The following is a 22,759-nucleotide window of genomic DNA, read 5'->3' as shown; positions in this document are numbered from 1 at the left end:
AAATATCCCCACAAGAAAAAAAAAAAAATCACAGGCGATCTTGTGGGCCAATAAATATCACCACACAAAAAAATCAAATGATTCAGAGAACATTTCCTTAAAAAAAATTGCATAAATTAAGATATAAATGAATATTGACCTAATTAAAATTAAATGGTATTCTATAAACATTTAAAAAATAAAATATTTTATTTATTTAATTGTTATTTATTTATTTATTTTACCTACAATGTGTCAGATAATTTTGGGACACCCTGTATATGGAATTGTGAATAATTCTCTATATGCCTTTATTAGAACTGTACTTTTGGCAATGCTATTAAACCCTCCTTACTAACAACTAACATTACTTAATAACATTTGGGTTTGTTCTACTCTGTGTTGCCAGGCAGCAATAAAATCTATTAATATTATATTAACTATTATATTTGTAATATATGGTATAATCACGTGGACACACCAGTTCCCGTTTAAGCACAGAAATTAAGCAATGTTGAGCCTGGTCAATACTAAAATGGGTAACCATTTGAGAATTCCAAGTGCTATATTTGCTCTCTGCTTATCTTAGCATGGTCTCCAGCCGTCCTAGACTTATTGCCACTGAACTCAAGCAGTGCCAATTCAGGAGGTGTGGGTTGAGATTGTTCAACTCTTGCCTCAGAATAACATGCGTAACTATCTTTACAGGAGGTATCCATCATCTTTGGAGACTGAATGAAAGCGCTAAAAAAATTGAGTAACAGTAACAATTTTTTTTATTCAACTAAGTGTTGTATGCAATCAATAAATATGAATTACGATATACTGAGTTATCTCTTGGACTATTTTCATTATTAACATAATTTCTCTTCATGCAAGCAGGTGGAGGGAAAAGAATTATCTGGATTAAAGAATGTCATTGCTTTATTCTATTCGACATTGCCCAGGAGCAATAAATATGAGATGACAGTATTACATTGAAAAGCGGGTGGCTCCAATATCCTAATTAGATTTTTTTTTCAGCACAAGAAAACAAGAGAGAGGAAAGAGTTGGCCAAAGGATAAAGAAAGGGTTATGGGGAAGGACAGTAAAAGGAGAAAGAGAGAAAGATACAGAGGAGGCTGGAGAGATAGAGAGGAAGAGATAGAAATTTTAATACAAAGATGTTACACATAATTTCACTTCTATTTGCTTTCGTAGCTCTACCTTTTGAGCAAAGCTGGGTGTTACCTGTGAGTCAAAATAGCACATTATCATATATGGTAAGGAGTATAAGTTAGTCAATCCAAAGTGCTCAATATCCTGGGTAGCGCAGGTATGTTTAAAGGCCGTGTAGTCTGGGAAAAAACAATGCCACTGTGTTTTGTTATACAGTTTTATACCAGAAAATCTATGCAGTATTATTGGAGGTTGTAAGAGTATACTATCATATCTGGTAAGTCATATATAGTAATAAAAGTGCTCAATATCTTTGATAGAGCAAGTATCTTAAAAGGCCACATTGCCCAGGAACAGCAACATTAATGTTTTGTTATACTATTTTATCCAAAATAATCTATTTGGATTTGCTCAGGATAAAAAGTGATATATAGTCAGAAAAAAGTTTTTTTTATATCCTAAGAACAGCAGGTGTATTCAAAAGCTTCATTTTTCTTTTTTTTATATGGCCCCAGGCAACGCTGGGTAACCCTGCTAGTCTATTATATAAAGTACAGTTGTCTGTGCGTTTGCATATGTGTGTCTCTAACTAAAAGTAAAAAACTACTAAATAAAGACACACATTACATCTTACACTATCACATTAGTATATTTTTAATCAGCATTATCCTGAATGAATAACATCTAAAGTTTTAAAAAATTTATTCATCCTCCGAAGGTCAGCTAGGTCAGGTTTCATGGGGGGGGGGGGGTCAATGTTATGTACTAATTTGGAAAGAAAATACTGATTCATTGCTTGAGGGATTTATCATATAAATGAGAGTTGTGTGCATGTGCACATAAGTAGAAAGGAATGGGCTGGGTGAAGGAGAAAGACGGGATTTAGAACTGAAAGAGAGACGGCTAGAGAGAGAGAGAGAGAGAGAGAGAGAGAGAGAGATAAAAAGAAAATTCAATATAACTAAGGTATTTTTGCCCCAGGCAATGCCGATAGTCTTGCTAGTTAAACAGAAAGCTTTTTTTATATGGCAAAGTGAAAAAAATAATCCAGGGAGGAGAAATGATATGAGGTGAAGAAAGAGTGTGGTGGAAAATATTTGATATTTCCTCATCCCCACAAAGGAAAAAAAAAAAAAAAAAAATCTAAACACAGATTCCATGAACAAAGCTCTTTTCCTAGAACTGCCCGCCTGTGGTACTCTGTTCCACTTGCCTGCTTCCTGGCCGATTACAATATGGTAGCCTTCAAGTCCAATATAAACAAGTTCTTGTGAGTCGTCTCCTTAAATAATTCAAATTCTACCCAATCTACACCACTATCTTACATTCGTTAACCCTTATCCCTGAGTGGCTTTCGGGCTTTGAAATGTGGCGACTCCCAAGTAAAAAAAAAAAAAAAAAAAAAACAATACTACATGGTCAAAAACCAGCCAATGACAAGTATAAAATAGATTCTGACCCTCAAAAAACAGCAATTGTTCTCTCTTTATCAGAAACATCACTCAGAATGTGAGGACTACAAGTCAAAATAAGGAGAGCGAGATTTACAAAGCTTCCGAAACTAAAAACCCACTTTCTACTTTCCTAAAATTATGACTGCGATGGTGATCTTCATTTCACAAATCATCTGGAGATGGTTTTTGAGATAACCTGTATCATGATTAAAATCAGGCATGGGAGTGTGGTCTGGTGAGTGTGAAAGCCCATTAAAGATCACACCTACTACTGATGAGAGGCCCACCAAAGTGTCCCCATATATCATTGAACAGTAAACACAAAATTTAAGGAGCGCAGAAATTGGGCCTTAGGTTTCTTTTTGGCAGCCTCATAACTTTTGCTCCCTTACTTTGTCTTAGTCCTCACATTTCATAAGCAATGTTTCTGGCAAGGGTCGGAATCTATCTAACACTTAGGTTTTTGACCTTTGAAATAATATTTTTTAAGTTCCTTACATCAAGTGGCTTTCTGCCTTGTCTAAGGCGATTTCCATAAAATAGCAAAAGATAGATATTCATGACAAACTCGGCAAGCAATTCAAGCGGAAGCTGCAACTTATACATGTCAAATGTGGTTGGATTACAAAAAGGATTGTTAATTTTATCAACCATTTCATGAGAAGCATTTATTTCGTATTATGTATTGATTGTATCACATTTGAATCTTCTTTCTCAAATATAACTTAAGAGGTTAATGTAGTTTGCTTAAAGCATTGTTTAGTGTGTACATAAAGGAAATTTATAGAAGGCAATACAATGCAAGGGTGTAACGGATAGACAAACTGAAGCAAATTAAGACATAACATTGCAATAAGCTATGCAAATTCATCTTTTATTAATACACAATATATGTATGTTCAACGTTGCTTAACTTCGGTGATCTGACGGGAACCAGTGTGTCAACGTGATTAAGCAACGTTGAGCCTGGCTAGTACCAGATGGGTGATCATTTGGGAATTTTAGGTGCTGTATGTGTTTTCTGCTTATCTTGGCATTGTTTCCAGTCGTTCTGAACCTCCACTTGCCACTGGTATTCAACAATGTTGAATCAGGAGAGGTGTGGTTGGAGATTGTGCAACTCTTGCCACAAAAATTTCATGCACAGCCACCCTTACAGTGGGTATCCATAGTCTGTCAAGACTGAAGGAAGCCTTTATATATATATATATATATATATATATATATATATGCGCATGTATGTAAGTATGTATATATATATATATATATATATATATGTGTGTATTTTTTAAATGTCTTTCATACTTGCTTCAGTATGGTCAGATGGAACTTCCGTATTATATATATATATATATATATATATATATATATATATATATAATATTTCAGGAAAATTTTCCTTCCTCAGATATGTGTTCAACTTTGATTCAAACGTTCATTAGGGGGCTATAGTAAATGATTCATTTGCTTCAGTTTGTGTTAATCCATTAGACCCCTGCATTGTATTGCCTTCTATAAATTTCCTTTATATAAGTTATTAGTTTTATACAGATGAGCTACATATGTATATTTAAACAAGGTTATATGATTAAAAAAAAAAAGAAAAAAAAGCATTCAAATTAGTTATTGTCTGTTGACGTTCATGGAGTTCCATGAGCAATGACTACATTTTACATTCTAAGCATTTTCCTCTCTCTCTTTACAAGGCATTAAAATTACTGCTAAAGCATACATGTACACTTCATGCTGGATATAGTGATCACACACTGGATGTTTCTTTATGTTCACATTATTATAGTAAAATATATGTTTAAATTAGCCTATTGCTAGAGTAAATTCTTTAATAGGCATGCACTTTTCGAATCTAAGTTGCACACACACACACACACACATTTCTGTGGAAACATTCTTTATTCACTTATATATACCAATCCTTATTTAAGAAGCTCAATGTAATTACAGAGCATATAATGAATGAATGACAAAAGTCTATATTCCAAAATTCACGATGTTGACTATCTTACAACTTATTCCTTCAGCTGACGTGTCAACTGAATTAAAGGAATAAATTGTAAGATGGTCAACATCATGAATTTTGGAATATAACCTTTTTCATTCATTTTGTGTGTGTGTGTGTGTGTGTGTTTTTCCAAGGAAAATATTAACTGTCTCTGATGAGTTGTTTGGTGTTCGTATGCCACTCAATGAAACATGTGTAAGACAAAGTATATTATGAAGGAAAAAATATATCTGGCTTTGGAATGTAAACTACTGATTATATATATATATATATATATTCGAATATCCAAGGTTTTATTTTAAGAATCAGTTGTCTCAACATACCAAATTTTCGTACATTTTACAAACCTGTTTCATTTACAATCAATATTTTTATGTTAATATTGAATTTTTCATTACATATACTCATTAGAATAAAAATATTTTCTTAGCAATAATAAGCATGACCATATAGTGTTGGAATCGAAGATGTGACGTCACTTTGCGCAGTCAGCTTGGTCATTTGCATATCTTTATACAGGCTGCTACTGCTACCAACGTCAGCGGCTCTGTTACAGCTGCTATGGTCAAGAATGCTTTCAGAGTGAAGGAGGAAGCCAACTCAACCTGATCATGATGAATAGTTTCAGTGGTTTTTGTTTTTTTAATTCTAATTTTTTTTTTTACTTATTACATAATACCACCATCTTGTTTGCTTCCGAATAACACAAAGGCTGCATGAACACTATTTTGCCAATGCTTTGTGCAATCAAACGTGAAAATTGTGCAAATTTTGTGCTCCCATAGTTTAATACAAAGATATAATTTCCTGGCAGCTTCTATAAATTACTGGAAAGTTAAACTATTTCGTTATGAGATACTCTAAGGATTTTTGCTTCCAAAACAAAATTAACCTATTTAAAATTAAAAATTAAAAAAAATTTTCTCCTTTTTTGAAGCACCCAGAATGTAACTTAAATAAAAAAAAAAAAAAGAAGACCTTTTCAACACTTCAGATTCTATTTTCTGGATGCTCAGGATTTCTTTGAGAAATTTAACCAACCTTGCAAAATCTCATTGAAGACTGCCACGAACCAAACATAAAGAACAATAAGCTTTCAGCATCTGTTTGCAACAAAAGTTGATTTGAGAGTGAACAGTTTTGGCAGGAACCAAGAGGCAAGTTTGTTTTAAAAATGATGCGAGTTAAGAGTCACTTGTTTTGTGGGAGTGAGTGGAATCAACTCCAAAAAGTTAGGAACCAGGTTTGTTTGTTTTTCTAAGTCGTCCTAAATTCTGAGATACAGAGTAGAAGTTTAGTGTTCAGATTTGTCAATTTTTGCAAGAATCATATACAGTTTTACAAAACAGACTACCCTACAGCTGAGGTAGGAAGTCATAGTCAGAGGCCGGTAACCCCTCCCCTCTCCTTTTAAAACCAGCTTTTGGGTGGAGAGATTGAGTTGAGAATCAGCAATTTTTGCTTTGACTTCAGATCTAAAATGGAAAATTTTGATCAAATCTTGGGAAAAAAAAAAAAAAAATGGTTGGCTAATTTTACCTCTCCAAGAAGTACCTATACTCTTACGTAATCCTCTACCCATATACGAGTCAGATGGAGTACTGCTGCCATATTTGGGAGGTGCCGCACAGAGTAAACAGTGTAAACAGACTACAAAATCGACTAATCTTTTATCTTTCATGAAATACTTTCCTCACAGAAGAAACGTTACTAGTCTTTCTCTGCTCTATCATTATTTACATGGAAGGTGCTAGACCAAGATTAAATCTCTGGTTCTGCACTGCAAGACATTCATAGCAAGAACTCAGCTTCATATCACGGAAACAAAATAACCTTTGTATTCCTCTGTGTGTTTACCATCATACAGGGTTTCCATGAACAGTTTCTTTTCAAGAACTTTCCCTCTATGGAATACATTACCAAGGGATTGATTCTTTGCATATTGCAATATGGTAGCTTTCAAATTCAACTTGTCATAAACTGGCCTCATAAGTAATCAAACTTTTATATTATTTGGATTATTCGGACAATTGTTCTAATTTTGACTTATTTTCATAACGTTTTGGCCGATGTAACCTCCAACTTTCTTCAGGTGCATCTTGTCAAATTCCAGAATCTGCATGAACACATGGCATAACGAGTAATATTCAGTTGTAAATGACCTTCTTTCTACTTGGTTGTGGTGGACAAAATGAATGCCAACCCTGAAGATTAAATAAAGGACTATTCAAAATTCTACGCAGATCCTCAAGTCCGACAGAAAGATTTCCAAATTTGATAAGATACACCTAAAGAAGGTCGGAGGTTACATCGACCAAAACTTTGTGAAAATAACACTCAAGATGAGGACAGTAGTCTGAATGATCCAAATAATACGAATTATCAAATCCTCACATTTGTTCATTCTATTCAACATTTTAAATCCTCTCAGAATCAGACACCCCCCCCCCCCCGCACCCAGCTAAAGGTAAATTTTATCAAAGTGTGGATGGCGGTGGTTAGAATTGAGCCCACCGTTTGGTGGACCCCAAACGTTTGTGATAGCGTGATGATTCTACAAACTACAATTCTAGCAATCGCATGTAATCTACAGAATTATGCAAAAAAACAAACAAGAAAAAAACTAATGCCATTGATTAAAATGAAGATAAATATGTCACCTTTTTTATCTGCGAAAGATATACACCATCCATTATTGTGTCTATCGAAGTATGTGTCGGCTTAGGCTGTAAATCAACAACACAAAAAAATTATTTCTATTCGGAATTGTTTAAAAAAAAATCTATCAACATTTTCTATTGGCATCAAATTCGTATATGAATATCATTCTATTGAACATTTTTTTTTTTCTTTTAGAGATTTTGCTAAATTGTTCAGTTTTGGGTCTGGAGATTCTACCATTAAATAGGCGAAATAAATTATTATGCTAAACTAAAATCGTTTCTTGGGTGTTTTTTTTTTTTTTTCATGTAAATTATTATATATATATATATATATATATATATATATATATATATATATATATATATATATATATATGTTCAGACAAGTATTGTTAAATAGCATGGAGTGTTCTTGCTTAATAAGCTTTGTAGTTTTTCAATTTTTCTAAATTGTCTTTTTTGTTTCTCGGTTGAATGTGTAAGAAAATTCCGTCGTCGTCTTGGCCCATTGTTTTTTTTTTTTTGTTTTGTTCTTTGCAAGTACTTTCGACTGAGTTTTTAACAGTCGCCTTCAGGCAGTTTTTGATTATTGTTCATTTAAAATCCGGATGCTTTTATATAATCCAGTTAAAATTATCCTTAAATTTCTTGAACTAGTTAAATGTCTCGTGTGTAAAAAAAATCCCTGAAAACGACTGTTGAAAACTCAGTCAAAAGTACTTGCAAAGAACAACCAGAAAAAAACAAAAAAAAACAGATGGCCCAAGACAACTATGGAATTTTCTTACACACATTCAACTGAGAAACAAGAAAGACAATTAGAAAAAAACTGAAAAACAACAAAGAAGGCTTATTAAGCAAGAACACTCCATGCTATTTAACAATACTTGTCTGAATGAAAACATGCCGTTTAAATACACAGTGTATATATATATATATATATATATATATATATATATATATACTTGTTTATTGTTATATAAACATGCTCACATCCCGCTGCTACAAATAGCCACTTGTTTCAATCAAACAACAGATATCATCAGGCAGCGACTTGACTATTCAAAAGTTCAATGAATAATCATCAATTATCAGCTCTTTTTATTGAGCACTATCTAACAACCTCGTTGAATTCATTAGTCCATTACTTTTGAATATAAAAAAAACCCGAGTATATATATATATATATATATATGTGCTGAATCATAGAGATTTCCAGGCTGGTATTTGGGAGATGCACTCTTGAATAAACTCGTCTGTAGAAAAATGCTAATGTGTGAATGTATGATTATATACAATAGAACCCTGGGATATGGCATAAAAATACAGTACAGTATATAATATGCAATAATCAAATAACATTATAAATAACACCGTAAGGTGGGGCAAATACTGTAACCAGAGGCCGGAGAAAAACATTGTATTCCACATCATAATCTGAAAAAAAAAACAAAAAAAAACAACATATCCTAGAGTCACATATCCCGGGATTCTACTGCACTATGTTTGATTTTATTGACAAGAGTTAAAGTAACCGTTTTTGTAGTATAGTAATAAATAAATATATTTTAACTGAATCGATTATTTAAATTCTTTTAATTATGCTTTGGGGGGGGGGGGCTTAAATATAAAGAACATCTTATCAGCACCATGTACACATATTTTTAGTATTTACTTCAACAGCGCTCAATATGTGAGAAGAGTTTAACAGTGCTGGTATGAAACTGTACTTATGACAAGTAAGCTACACAGAAACGACCGTGTTTTATTCCCAAGGGAAAGAATGAAATAAACGTTTCTGCGTAGCTTACTTGACATAAATATAGTTCTATACTAAAATGCACTTAATGAAAAGAGGGATAAGTAAAAACCTGGTCAGAGATAAATTAGTTTGCATGTCAATTCCTTAAAGTTATCCAATGCATCAGTGTACAAAACAGACGTTAAACCAATGATGATGATGATGATTTAATGACGGCAGCAAACTCGATACAAAATATTATCATCACTCGTTCGTTCAACTCACATGTGAGCATATCAAATATGGCTTTTCAAGCCTGCCAGAATCTCAAATACTCTGGCACATTTAAATAATTAAGGATATGTTGTCCTATGCAAATAGTTAATTGGGCTCTAATTTCATTATTTTTCAATTTTTATATTTTTGTTTTGGCTGGGAGTCCTTGGCATACTTCAGCCGTCCTCAGTTCCAGCATTGAACACCAATAATGCACGGATTCAGATAATTTCAACTCTTCGATGCCAAATAACTTGTTTAAATATCCAATGAAAAACATTCTTTAAAAACCTGAAGCTTATAGAAATTACTAAAAGAAAACCTCCAGTACTTATGCAGAAAACCAACTGTACTGTCATTGTAATTTTCCAGACAGTTTGCATAAAACACTGGAAGGTGCCTTACAAAAATGTCATTACTTTTTTTCATGCAAACACTGGCATTTTTCCTCCCCCAATTAAAAATGTTTTTATTATAAAGATAATTCAATGAAAAATTACTGAATTATTATTTTTTTTTTTGCAAAACTTTAAAATTAAAAAAGAAAAAAAAAAAACAATCATTGTAAGGTAAGTTTTATGAATAAATTTTTGAATAACAAAAATATTTTTTATTATTCATTTTTGATTTTTATATGTTTTTGTTGTTCAAATCTAGATAAATTATTTATTTTTAAACAAACCAATGATAGTAAATAACTATTTAGCAATCTGGCATGTTCCTCGAGACATTTCATTGTTGCATTACCTCCCCTGTTTTCTAGACGGTGATAGATGATTCAGCATCCCCAGCAAAACATCTTCCAACAGATATTATGTATTATAATATATAATATTATTTTTTTTCTTTATTTATTATTAATAATATAAAAATAATATCATATATTATGTATCATAATATTATATTTTTTACTACTTATCTCTATATAAATAAAATGAACTCATTTTTTCCCGTCTGATTTTGACCTTAATAGGATTAAAAATCAAGATATTTCATGCAAATATAATATGCACAAATGGCAGAACAATATCTGAGGTGTGTTATAGGCTTATTATTTCTCAAATTCCTCGATAATCTTAGATTTCTATACTTTTTCTGCTGAGAAGTCACGGCCAAAATCGGTTAAGATCAATGGAAGTGGTAAAATATTTTCTCTCTAATAAATTCCTCCTCCCCCTGCCACCACTTAACACCGTTTGGGGATCGTTCACAAGGAACAGTTGAGAAGAGAACACCGGTTTGGCTTCGTAGTTCTTTCATGTGAAGTTATTTAAAATCACTAAACTAAGCTGCAGTGCTCTGCGGCGTAGTGGTTAGCGTGCTGGACAATTCACATTATATTTTCACGTTCGCGCCGACCTACCGTAGTCGTTTTTTTTTTTGTTTTTTTTCCTAAACAACTGTAATGGACTTTTCTTGGTGGCCGAACTGTTAACGTTGCAGATGTTTTTTTTTTTGTTTTTTTCACACTTTATTTTCCTACTTTTACTCATGACTCCGGGTTTGATCCTTCCTACTTACCTACCATAACATTTTTTAACCCCCCCCCCCCCGTCCCGGAAACAAACACTCGGGCAACGCCGGGTACCCCCGCTAGTTATTAATAATATGAAAATAAATGGAACCATGTGAACAATTCTTACTTTTATTTTTAAAAAATGTGTAATATTTATTTCTTGCAATTGTTAGCTTTCTTTTTCTTGTGAAACATTCTTAAAAGTAAATAAACATTGTTTTTACAGAAAAGTATCATTCTTATGCCAAACTATAAGAATATGAATACTACTACTATTATTATTATTACTAATAATAATAAGCATAATCATAATAATAATCATAATAATAGGCATAATAATAAATATAATGATAAGCAAAATAATATTATTAATAATAATAATAATAATAATTTGTCTAAGAATGTGATAAATCCCTTCAGTCAAAATATCCGTTAGAGGTTTCGTCGGGGATGCCAAATCAGCTATCACCATCTAACATACAGGGGAAGTAATGAAATATCTCAAAGAATATGCCGTATTTTCTTGAATGACGTCGGCTGCTACGATTTCATTAGCTCAGCATTTCAGCATCTTTCTGGCATTTTATGTAAACTGCCAAGAAAATTCTGTTAATAGCATGGTCCTTATTCTGCATAAGTACCAAACATCCCTCTGACACAATCAGCCTCCCTTCTTCAGAGACAGAAAGAAGATGAACTCTTCATGGTTGGGCAAAGAATTGTCAAACAGCTGGGAGAAAACTGAAAACGTGTGAATAATAAAAAAAATTAAAAAAATGAACGAAAAAGAAACAGGTAATTGTTAAACATCTGAGTTGCATCTGTCCAACAGATGTAAGCAAGGATGATGAACAAATAGCTCTAAGGTAATAAATGTTTGATGAGATTAAAAAAAAAAAAATGTTTTTGTGTATCTTTCAGAAGATACAGATCTCAGCTGTGAAATAACTCCTAACATGTAAAAATTCCCAAAAGGTGAGAAACAGAAGTAAAAAAAAAAAAAAACAAAACAAAACATTTTCACAATTTTTTTACGACGACTAGTGTTGGGATGATTAATTGGAATCAGAAAAAGTCAGAACTTTTTAGAATATCAGAATCAAAATAATCATTCTTATTTTCTGATGGTAAAAACGATTCTTTTGTTTTATTTATTTTCTTTTTGTAACTTAATTTTCCTTTGCTGATACTAATGATAAAATAAATATTTATTAATATTAAACTACCAGTAAAACTAAGATCTATAACCAACCCCAGCCTCCGCAAGAGTATTTTTACATTTACAAAAATATGTGTACATATTACATGGGTTTTATCGTTAAAAAAAAAAAAAAAAAGCTCAAGAGCTAAATAATTAAGAATCAGGAGTATTTATATCAGAATTGGGAACCTAAAAATGACTGAAATAAATATTGGAATCATCCAATCACTATTCAATACAATTCATTACTTGAGCCATGTCTAAATACTGAAGATTCAATACAGTAAGATGCATGTTTGAAGCCATGTTCAAATATGGGAGACTAAATACACTTACTTTGAAATCATATTCATGTTCTGATTGGCTAAATACACTAAAACACCTTTGAAGCCAAATTCAATCATAAAAGTTGCAAGACACTAAGATGCAATAAGATTTAAATCAAATTCAATAAGTCATGTCAAAGTACAGAAAATTCAATATGGTGAGGTTCATTTTTGAGCCATGTCCAAATACTGAAGATTCACTACACTAAAATGCAACATTTTTAAAACCATGTTAAAGTAATGAAGATTCAATACACGCAGGTTCATTTTTGTTCAACTACTCAAGATTTGATACAGATATATGCAAAAAGCCATGTTTATGCATGAAAACTAAAAACTGTTCAGCTGAGGCTTAAAAAGGTTTATGCGTAGTAAATTTAAATAAAGCACAACTGAAGAAACCATATTTAAGTACTGAAGGTTCAGTCACAAAAACTGCAGTACACTATCTACTCATACCCAAGAAGTCATATTCAACTACTGAAAATTGAATATACTAAATTTGAGCGATGTTCAAGTACTGAAAATTCAATATACTAAAATGTGCTTTTAAAGCTATGTTTAAAGTACTGAGGATTTTTTACATGAATCCGTGTTCATGCAGACATCTTAATAAAAGGTTCATAGTTGGTAAAAGTAAGCAAGCAACAACTTGAATTATTTTCAAGACAAGACACTTTGCAGAAAAGCCAAACAATCAAGTCTCAAAAGCTTCAAGCAATCAGCAAACACGATAAAAAAAGAAAAATAGTGAGAGAAAGCAGATCTTTAAATCCTTTGAAAATTTTAAAATCAATCTTGAAGTTCTTTCCTGTGTTTAGCTGAAATAATGCGAAGCTTGCGGTTTGTTTACAAACAAACGTTTGAGCCCTCTACGAGTGGCGAACTGATGTTTATTTAAATAGACGTTCGGACAGTTTAATTTCGGCCACCGATTCCGTAGTCAGGGGGTAGGACTGCCAACTGTCATCACGACGGTTCTAGGTTCGATCCTCGGCTTGGGAGAGGTGTTAGTCTAGCGGCACTGATGAGTTGTGAAACAACGAAACAGGTCTGTATATCGATGACTAAAATATATTTTATATATATATATATATATATATATATATATATATATATACTAAATTTATTTACCCGGTGTTGCCAGAGCGAAACAATATACATCATTGCCATGACGTATACTGTGACCAAACAGGAATACAACTTTATTATATATATATATATATATATATATATATGAAAATCTTTTGGGGAGATACAGAGTTTTATAATAGCTAAATATAGATCAAATTTTGGTATAATTAATTTAAAAAATAAAAAGTGGAAGAGCCAGCTGACTGATTTTGCACCTCACCTAACAGAGTTAAATCAAGGTATAATTGTGATTAAAAGAAAAATATGAAATAAAAATATGACGAGGGACAAAAAAAAAAAAATATTGAGAAAAAAATTAAGTAGGGCAAGAATTAAATAGAAACCACATTAAGTCCTAAAAGATTTTCTTTTTGCTTGCAAAGAGATCTAAAAGACTTAATATAACTTTTCAAATGAAATAATGGGTGTGAAGAACAAGTTAACACTAAATCTGGAAGCACAAACACTGCTATTTATCAGGTGTTCACATATGCATAAACTGTATATATTATTCAAAATGTCTGGTAAAAAATTGGCATTATTAATTTTAACTGGGATGTGTTGTTTCATGCAAAATCTAATCTCTGCGACGTCCGTCCAGTATATTGTGAACCATAAATACATTAAAAAAAAAAAAAAAACCATTATTATATATAGTAGAACCCCGGTATAAAGCATTAAAAATTATTAACAAAATACAATGCAGTATATAATATATATGTATACTATAAATAACACTGTAAGGTGAGGCAAATACCATAACCAGAGGCCGGAAAAACATTGTATTCCACATCGTAACCTGAAAAAAACTATCCTAGGACCACTGTATCCCGGGGTTCTACTGTATATAATAAAAACGAGATTTCCTCTCCGACTTTTGATTAGGATAACTTTAATAACAAAAACGATAAATACAAAAATCTAATACATCAGTATTTATTTTATTCTTTTGGATTTAAAAACAACTTTCTTTTACAATCTGCTTCTTTAAATATTTAATCCTGATCAATATTTCGCTTTTTCTTTTTAGTCATAAATTTAAAAAAAAAACAAAAAAAAAAAAAACATGGAGAATTTTCATCCTTTCACCTCCATCTATCCCTCTACTTATTTCACCGGCAGCAAATATTTAGTAAGAGACATATTTTCCATTTCACTGTTTTAAATAAATCTTATGGCGTTACTAAAACAAGAATTTTACATTTAATTAAACCATATTAGCTTGCCACAATTATTTTTATTATTTTTTTTAGGGGAAGGGGGTGAAAATACACACACAAAATGAACACACGCTGTTAAGTTATAACAGGGCTGCAATAATTATATCATATATATATACACACACATTAAACCTTCAAGACTAATTTGTCATCTAAAAACAAAGAGGTTATTCATTAAACAAGAGATATTTTTGAAACGCAAAATCTTGTCTTGTTTCGAAAAAAAGTATCTTACATAATTACCACCCCTTTTGTGAGGAGAGGTGGACAGATTTGTCTTTAAAAAAATCGTTCATTACATGAGTATCTACTATATATAACTTAATAGATATTGTAAATAAGAGATTATGTATGTTTCAGAGAGAGTTTGCTTTTAAAGATATTTTGGTGCTTGTGCACAATAGTGTATTTTGAAACAAATGCATTTCAGGTGAAAACGTTATTACCTATTTACGCGTCATGTTCAAATTAGTGTAAATTCCCCAAATTATCCAATTGAAAAATAATTACAAGTAAAAAATAAAATTTATCGAGTTTATTGACTTACAAACTTCTATCATTTGTTTTAATGTGGAAAAAATGTCCTAAAAATACAGGGGAGATAACTCTGATCAATCATTTTGAAAATCAACTATTTCAAAATGCAAACTGTTAGACAGTTATTGTGGATGATTTTTTTTTTTTTTTTTTTGTAAAAAACTGGGTCTAGTACATTTTCTACTGGGTCATTTTTCATAATTTTTGGAATTTATACTAATTGTAACATAACATGTAAGTACATAATAATGCTTTCGCCTGAAATGCATTGGTTTAAAAAATCCATTATTCTGCACATGCACGAATATTTTTATTTTTTTAAAATAAATGAAAGAACATCCTGAAATATTAACTGAAAATCTTAACACATCATTCAAAAAATTACAAAGATATTGTATTCGTTTTAGGAAAAAGCATTTCGAATCTTTGTTAGATAAGGCTACAAGAAAAGGCACAACTGTGAGCCATAATGTCTAACGGATTGCTGGAGAATAAATATTCCAGTTAAAACATAAATTAGACAAATGCTTAGTGTGCATCATTAAAGAGATTTCGGCGGAACTTCGAAACAGAAGCTGAATCAATTTTTGAGTCAATTTTTTCTTTCTTAAAAAAAAATAAAAATAAAAAAAGGCACGTATCCTCTTTTTAGGTCCATATACAATCTAACCTTTGACATCATAGAACAACCATCTATAATTTCTGCAACTTAGGTCACAATAATGTAAGAATACCACTGATCATCAAACTAATCAATCCAACTCAACAATATTATTCAATGATTAATTTGGTTTATATTAACTTTATGGCATAAAAATAAAAACAAATTTTTTTTTCTTTCAATTTTCACGTTTAAAGCATGATTATTAAAAAAAAGAGTTTAAAATATATAAGTTTTAAAAAATTATTTCCAGTGCCAAAATTTTGCTAAAATAAGCACTTACTTTATATATCCTAGAGTTTATATAAATTCTCCAACTGGTAGCTGAAACAGCATTCAATATTCAATTCAATATATTAGCAATATGTTAGAGCTATGTGAAATACGAAAATCAGATACGTCCTCAAATGGAGTACTGGTGCCACATCTAGGCGTGAGCTGCTCAGAGCATCTTATCCTGCCTTGACAAAGTTCAAAACCAGTTTTGAAACCTAGTAGGTGATGCCTTTTTTCTTTCCCTGCAACATCTTTCACACGGAAGAGACATTGCGAGCCTGTCTCTGCTCTATCGTTATTTTCATAGCAAGTGCCCATCTGAGTTGCCAAACTTTTACAAAAAAGCACTCGTCTAGCTACAACAACAATCAACAATTTCTCCCACTCTCTATCTATACCTAAATCTAAACACAAATTCCATGAACAAGGCTTCTTTTCGAGAACTCTGTTCCACTGGCCTGCTTCCCAGCTGACTACAATATGGTCGTCTTCAAGTCCAATGTAAACAAGTTCTTACTGCCCCCCCAACTAATCCACTTCTACCCTATTTCCACTACTAACTATTAATATGATGTTGTCTCAGTGACTACCATACACTCATTAACCTTTATCCTCGAGTGGCTTTCAGGCTTTGATAAGTGGTAACTCCCATGTAGAAAAAAAAAATTGGGGGATTACGTACAAGGGGAATTATCTAAAGAGGCCACAATGCATTTAGAATTTAGCGTCTTGAATTATTAGTACATCTGCAACCTGGCCATAACTTTTGGTTTTATGGTATACTAACCATTTTTTTTTTTTGGTTATTTAATGCTGAATCCAGTCATTTTGGTAAGAGTTTTTTTGTATTTTTCAAATTTTTTATATTTTCAAATATTTGTTCATGATGCTTGGTTTAGTTGTTTTATAAAGGTAATTTATTTTTGGCTTTGCAGAACATGGCAGAGGGGAGGAAAAAAAAAAGCAAACAAAAAAAAAAAATAAAATAACATTAACGTTTGGTGCATTTTAGGTCGGGAAGCTGGTTATCTTCAGACAGCCTAATCTAATAGTATCACTTGTTTCACAAGCAAGCAACCCAAACTGAAAAAAGGTAACGTTATGAGAATTCAGCCATAGTTTCTGTTTTAGTGTAGCATGGAAGTATTCATGCAATATGTCTAAGAAAATATTTTTTAAAAAAATCAAAAAAAAATCTGAGAAAGATATATTATTTACATGGAATCATTTTCAGACAAGATATCAATTGTCTCTAACAATTCATGTTCAAGCATTATGAATTAAAATTTTAACATGAAGTGGGATACAATGCAATGTACATGAAGTGATGTTGATTAAGTGCTTAATGACACAGACTGATAATCTGGGTGTTCCAAGTTTGAATCCAGTTCGTTTCACAAAATTCACTTTCACTTAAGATGTTGGCAACCTTCTCATGGTCCCGCTCGTAAGCATCCCAAGTCTTTCTAGATATAATTCTGACTAGGAAAATATCGGAGAAACCATTGCCAACAATAGAATCTTCCAATTCATACTATATGATGATGATGATGCAATGTATGACATGCAGATAATTCTAATAATTGTCCAATAAATAAATACTTGCACCACTTTTTAACAAGTGTTCCCACATTTATTGGTCCCCAGACAAACGAGGAATTGGACCTAGTAAATCACTCCTGTTTACCCGTTCGTCTGTTTGCACTTTTCTCAATAACCACACCTTGGATTTTTAAAAAAAAATTTGCACAAACATTAGTCCTGGTGAAAATAAATAAATTTTTGTCAGAACAAATTTTCCAGGATAACTTTGGTTGCCATTATAGAGGTAAAATTGCCCCAAACTTCTTTGTCCATTTGTTTGTTCGCACTTTTCTCAATAACTACACCTTCGATTTTTCAAAAAATTTTGCACAAACATTAGTCACGGTGAAAGTAAATTTTTCACTTGTGGAGAGGGACCTTGCATGTTCAGCTTGTTGAAATGAGAAAACCAGTGCATTTAATATCTTAAGAGTAATCCAAGCAGAGTGTTCCGTTTACATCTTACAACTGGAGGAAAAAAAGATACAGTTCAGTGTCGATGAAGGCAATTCTGCCAACCCAGTGTGAAGATGATATCATGCGGTACATAATGTTAAACATGAGCACAAGTTAAAAACATCTATATGTTGTTTGTAGGACTTTGTGCAGAGGCCATCTGTATTGCCAACCTCTGAACTTGCTCCAGGTGTTGGATATCCCGAACGAAATAGGAGAATGAAACCTGGATGCCATATACCAAAATGGGTTACATCATAGACATGTACAGTGAGAAAAAAGATGTGAGCTATCATCTTGGTACAGAAGTGGTAGGTAAGAGCACCTTGACGATTTTACTTGCTATTGGAAGATGATGGTGGTCTAGTAATTAAGGACATAGACTAATGACCTGGGAGTTCCAAGTTTGAACCCCGTTCGTTCCACAAAAATTGCTTTTACTTAGGATTTTGGCAATCTTCACATGCCCCCACCTCCTAAGTACCCAATGTCTTTTTTAGAAAGAATTCTGGCCAGAGAAATATCGGGGAAACCAATGCCAACAAAAGAATCTTCGGATTCATGCAATATGATAATCATCTACCACTTGAATTCATTTGGCAGTAGGAATAAAAGTAATCAACAATTAATGCTGACATTCTTGGACTTCATCATCTCGTCCAGGTGGGAAGATTTTAGTTATATCAGCTGATGTCCATTTTTAAAATGAAGCTATATTATACATGAAAATAGAAAATTCTTTGAATATTTAATTAAAAACAAAGTTTGGTTCTTATCAAGACTTGGCCCTATATTAAAAAAAAAAAAAAAAACTAAAAGAAATATCTATTTGATATACATACTCATGACAAAATAAAAATATATTCCAAAAATCATGTAAATTTATCAAGTAGTTATATTTTTTATAAAGAAAATCGTTTTTAAGTGATTAATGGGAATTCGTAGGCATTACCACGTATTTTGCAAGTTTGAATTATTAAGTTATCGCCCTTTGTTTGATTTTTAGATTGTTTGTAAAATGGTGGACTCATAAAATTTGATTTTTTTTTTTTTTTTCAAAATAAAACTACTTTATCAGTTTATGATTTTTGGAATATGATATTTTCATTATCATAGCTATGTACATCATACAAATTTTTATTCATTTTTGTTTTTAAATATTGGAGAAATTTTGAACAAGGACTCCCAATTTTATCTTTAAAGTTGTGTTCTAAATGTAGTAACCAACAATAATCCGCAAATTAAAAAAAAAAAAATTTCTTGACAAAGAAAAAAATTAAAAACTTTGAAGAATTTTGTCACTAAAGTTAATCAGGTTCTAACTTTGGTAATCCACAATAAATTGCAGTTTTAAAAATAATTTATCGGCAAAGAGAAAAAAAAATTCAAAGAAATTTTTTTCTTGTTTTAAAAGTAATTGTGTTTTTAAGGTGGTAATCAATAATAATCTTCTGTTTAAAATACAATTTTTATCCAGAATAAAAGAATAAAAAAGTGCAGTATCTATTTCAAAGCTCCGCCAAGATTTCTAACAGAGATTCAAAATTCAACTTCCTAAAAGAAAAAAAAAATCAACTGCAAGAAATAATTGGACATTTTGGACATTAAACAAGAAAAAAAAAAAAAAACAATTTAATTACAAGAAAAGATTTTAAAATTTTAAAATAGCAGATCAAATTGATGAAAATTTTTAAAATTCTAATTGAATCAAAATTTTATTTGATTTTCATCAAGCAAAAACAATTGTAATGTTTAATTGCTGTGATTTAATGAAAATGCAAGTCGAGACTCAAAATCATTAACTATTGTTAAAAATTATTGATTGTTTCAAAATGGATATTTAACTACAATTGTAATGGGTAAATTATAGCAGATAGGCCTTGTCGAATTATAGAATGACATCATGAAACAATAAAGACGGGCAAAACGTCATATATTAATGTGGTATTCTGATATAACATGTCACCAAAATTTGTGGAGATGAAAGCTTTTGTTTTCTTAAAAATGAAGTCTTTAAGAATTCAAATTAGATTAAATTCATTATTATTTGGATTGTCTGGACTACTTTTCTTATCGAATGTTTCAATCCCTGTAACCTACAACCATCTTCAAATATAATTTGAAGAACTCAGGAATCTGCTCAGAATTTCTAACAGAACCCTTTATTTAATCCATGAGATTAGCATGCTCTCATTCCGTCAGCCATGAAAGTCCTAAGTAATTTGAAATTGTATTTTGAGTGTTGCCCACACTGAAGATTGAACCATCAATTTCCAGTCTTGGCTGACAGAACGAGAACATGCTATCTCCATTGATTAAATAAAAGGGTTATTTTCAAAATTCTGTACAAATTGCCAAGTTTGACAGGAAGATTTCCCCGAGTTCAACAAGATACACCTGAAGAAGGTCAGAGGTTACATCGACAGAAACATTGTGAGAATAACACTCAAGATGAGAACAATAGTCCAAAGAATCCAAATAGGAATAATCAATCCTCATCTAAAAAGTGTGAATTAAATTTAGAAGACATCAAAAGAAGACAAAGAATTTACTCTCCTGGCACTTTTTCTTTCTTTTATACGGATTTTGGTGATATGTTATACTAGAATATTGCCTGAAGTTTTCTAACCTCTCTTCCCATGATGTTAGTCTATAATTCAATTCATCATAATTTTCCCTTTACAGAATTATACAAAGATTAAGTATCATTATCTCATGTTTAAAATAACATCATAAACTAAAATACATTGTTAAAACAAACATTAGAACAGAAATGCGATTTATTACTTGAATAATAATGACTTATAACAGTAATAATTAGTTGTGAATCAATCGGTTTAAAGTAAATTCACACAAAGAAGTTAAAAAAAAAAAAATAAATAAATAAATAAATAAGAGATTATTTAGCTTATTTGTTCATTTTTGATCTCAGGATGATTAACTTTAAATAATTTCAATAATGATTTGTGATCCCTAAAACATGATGACCTTCTCTTAGAAAGTAAGAGATTGTAAGGAGGGAGAAAAAGAGAAGAATGAATGAAAAATGAATGAATTATAAGGTGGGAAATGAAAAATGATTGAGAAAAAGATATATATATATATATATATATATATATATATACATTCAAAAGAGAGGAAAAAAAAAAAAAAAAAGAAGACAACATATATGTTGGAATTTGACTTACGTTGGGTGATGTATCAGATATCGTACTGTTACTGCCTGGAGTGGAAGCTGGTTCCGATAAAGACGTTTCTATTGAACCATCCGAGCCCGAATTGGGCAAACTATTTTTACAGTCCAATGTGACCAACTGTCTACATTTTTCATGACATGTGTACTGGCAGTCTGCAAAGAGATGGGAAGCATGTTAGTTATGAATTAGGATTTAATAAGTATGTACATATTTTTTTTTTTTTTTTTTTAATCTCTTTTCTAAGGGGGAGGGGGTTATTAAAGACATTTTGCAATCATGTATGTATGTATGTATGTATGTATGTATGTATGTATGTATGTATGTATGTATGTATGTCTGCCTAAAACTTTCGACAGAAGCAACGGATTTTCACAAGATTGGTATCACTTTGAAGCTTGACCCTTCGGACGACAAATATCGAAAAATTGGCCCAAAACATTAATTCCTTCACCCTCAACTGGCCACTTTTCTACAGGGAGAGGTCGCTTTTTTTGCCGATATTTTTGAAAGTCATCCCCTCTTTTCGATTGACTAGCCTTAATTTAAACCTTTGCCACTTCCAGTTTGGCGATAAGTGCAACAGCAAAGACGTCACATCTCTTTTTTTATGTTCTTTTCCTTCTTTGCAGTACGGGTTCGGACCTGCCTGCCTACTACCACTTTCTTTTTTTTTTTTTAAATTCTTTTTTTTTTTTTTTGCTCAACACACAACTCCAAATACCCGCGAAACACCGGGCACCCAGGCTAGTATACATATATAAAGACGTCTAAACGTCCTGATAAAATTAAATCATGAACTTAAAATGTTTTCAAATTAAATAAAAAAGATTGAATTATTCAAAATTAAAAAAAAAAAATTTAATAAGCACTGCTGTAATTTGTTTTAATTTGCTAAGTTATTGTTTTCCATTCTTAATTTACAAAGTCTTTGTGTTTTATTCTCAACCAGTCTTGTATCCTGCTTGACTGGGTCAATTTTTATATTTTTTTTCCAGTTCAGAGTTTCTCTTTTTGGGAGGGCTGTATTTTCACCATATTAAAAAAAACGACTTTGCATCCAACTTAACCTTTATGAGGACACAAGTAAATAGGAACATTTTATTTATATATTATAACACACAAAGCACATTACATAGGATTGTAAATTTAAAGCACATAAATATTAGTACTAATATTTATATAACAATCCTAACCAGATGAAAAAAAGCTCAATATTCAAGAAAGAGCAATAGTATAAGAATTGGAATTTAATTCTGTAAATTAAATTTTACAATTTATTTTTTGACAAGTATAAAGAAAATAAGTTTTCCTTATTCCATGGAGTTTCAACAAATGGCTCATATCAGAGGAAATATATTT

The 22,759-nt window shown here is 31.4% G+C and overlaps 1 protein-coding gene across 10 annotated transcripts in view; it reads right to left on the bottom strand.

Moving 5' to 3' along the window:
• LOC145252764 (uncharacterized) overlaps positions 1-22,759 on the bottom strand; it is a 282,722-nt gene that overhangs the window by 79,683 nt on the left and 180,280 nt on the right. For 6 of the 10 annotated variants that reach the window (XM_080112662.1, XM_080112663.1, XM_080112666.1 and 3 more), the window contains exon 2: positions 21,392-21,552. In XM_080112662.1, the coding sequence (XP_079968788.1) occupies positions 21,392-21,552 (161 nt within the window). Of the gene's footprint in view, positions 1-7,272; positions 7,339-21,391; positions 21,553-22,759 lie in introns of all 10 variants that reach the window. The other 4 variants (XM_080112659.1, XM_080112664.1, XM_080112661.1 and 1 more) reach the window with 1 other exon arrangement.

This window comes from Euprymna scolopes, chromosome 29 (assembly GCF_053919585.1).
Source record: "Euprymna scolopes isolate OS-2025 chromosome 29, ASM5391958v1, whole genome shotgun sequence".
In the NCBI taxonomy this organism is placed as follows: domain Eukaryota; kingdom Metazoa; phylum Mollusca; class Cephalopoda; order Sepiida; family Sepiolidae; genus Euprymna; species Euprymna scolopes.
Note: the sequence above shows the minus strand (reverse complement) of the source record. Positions and strands in the feature narration are given on the sequence as shown.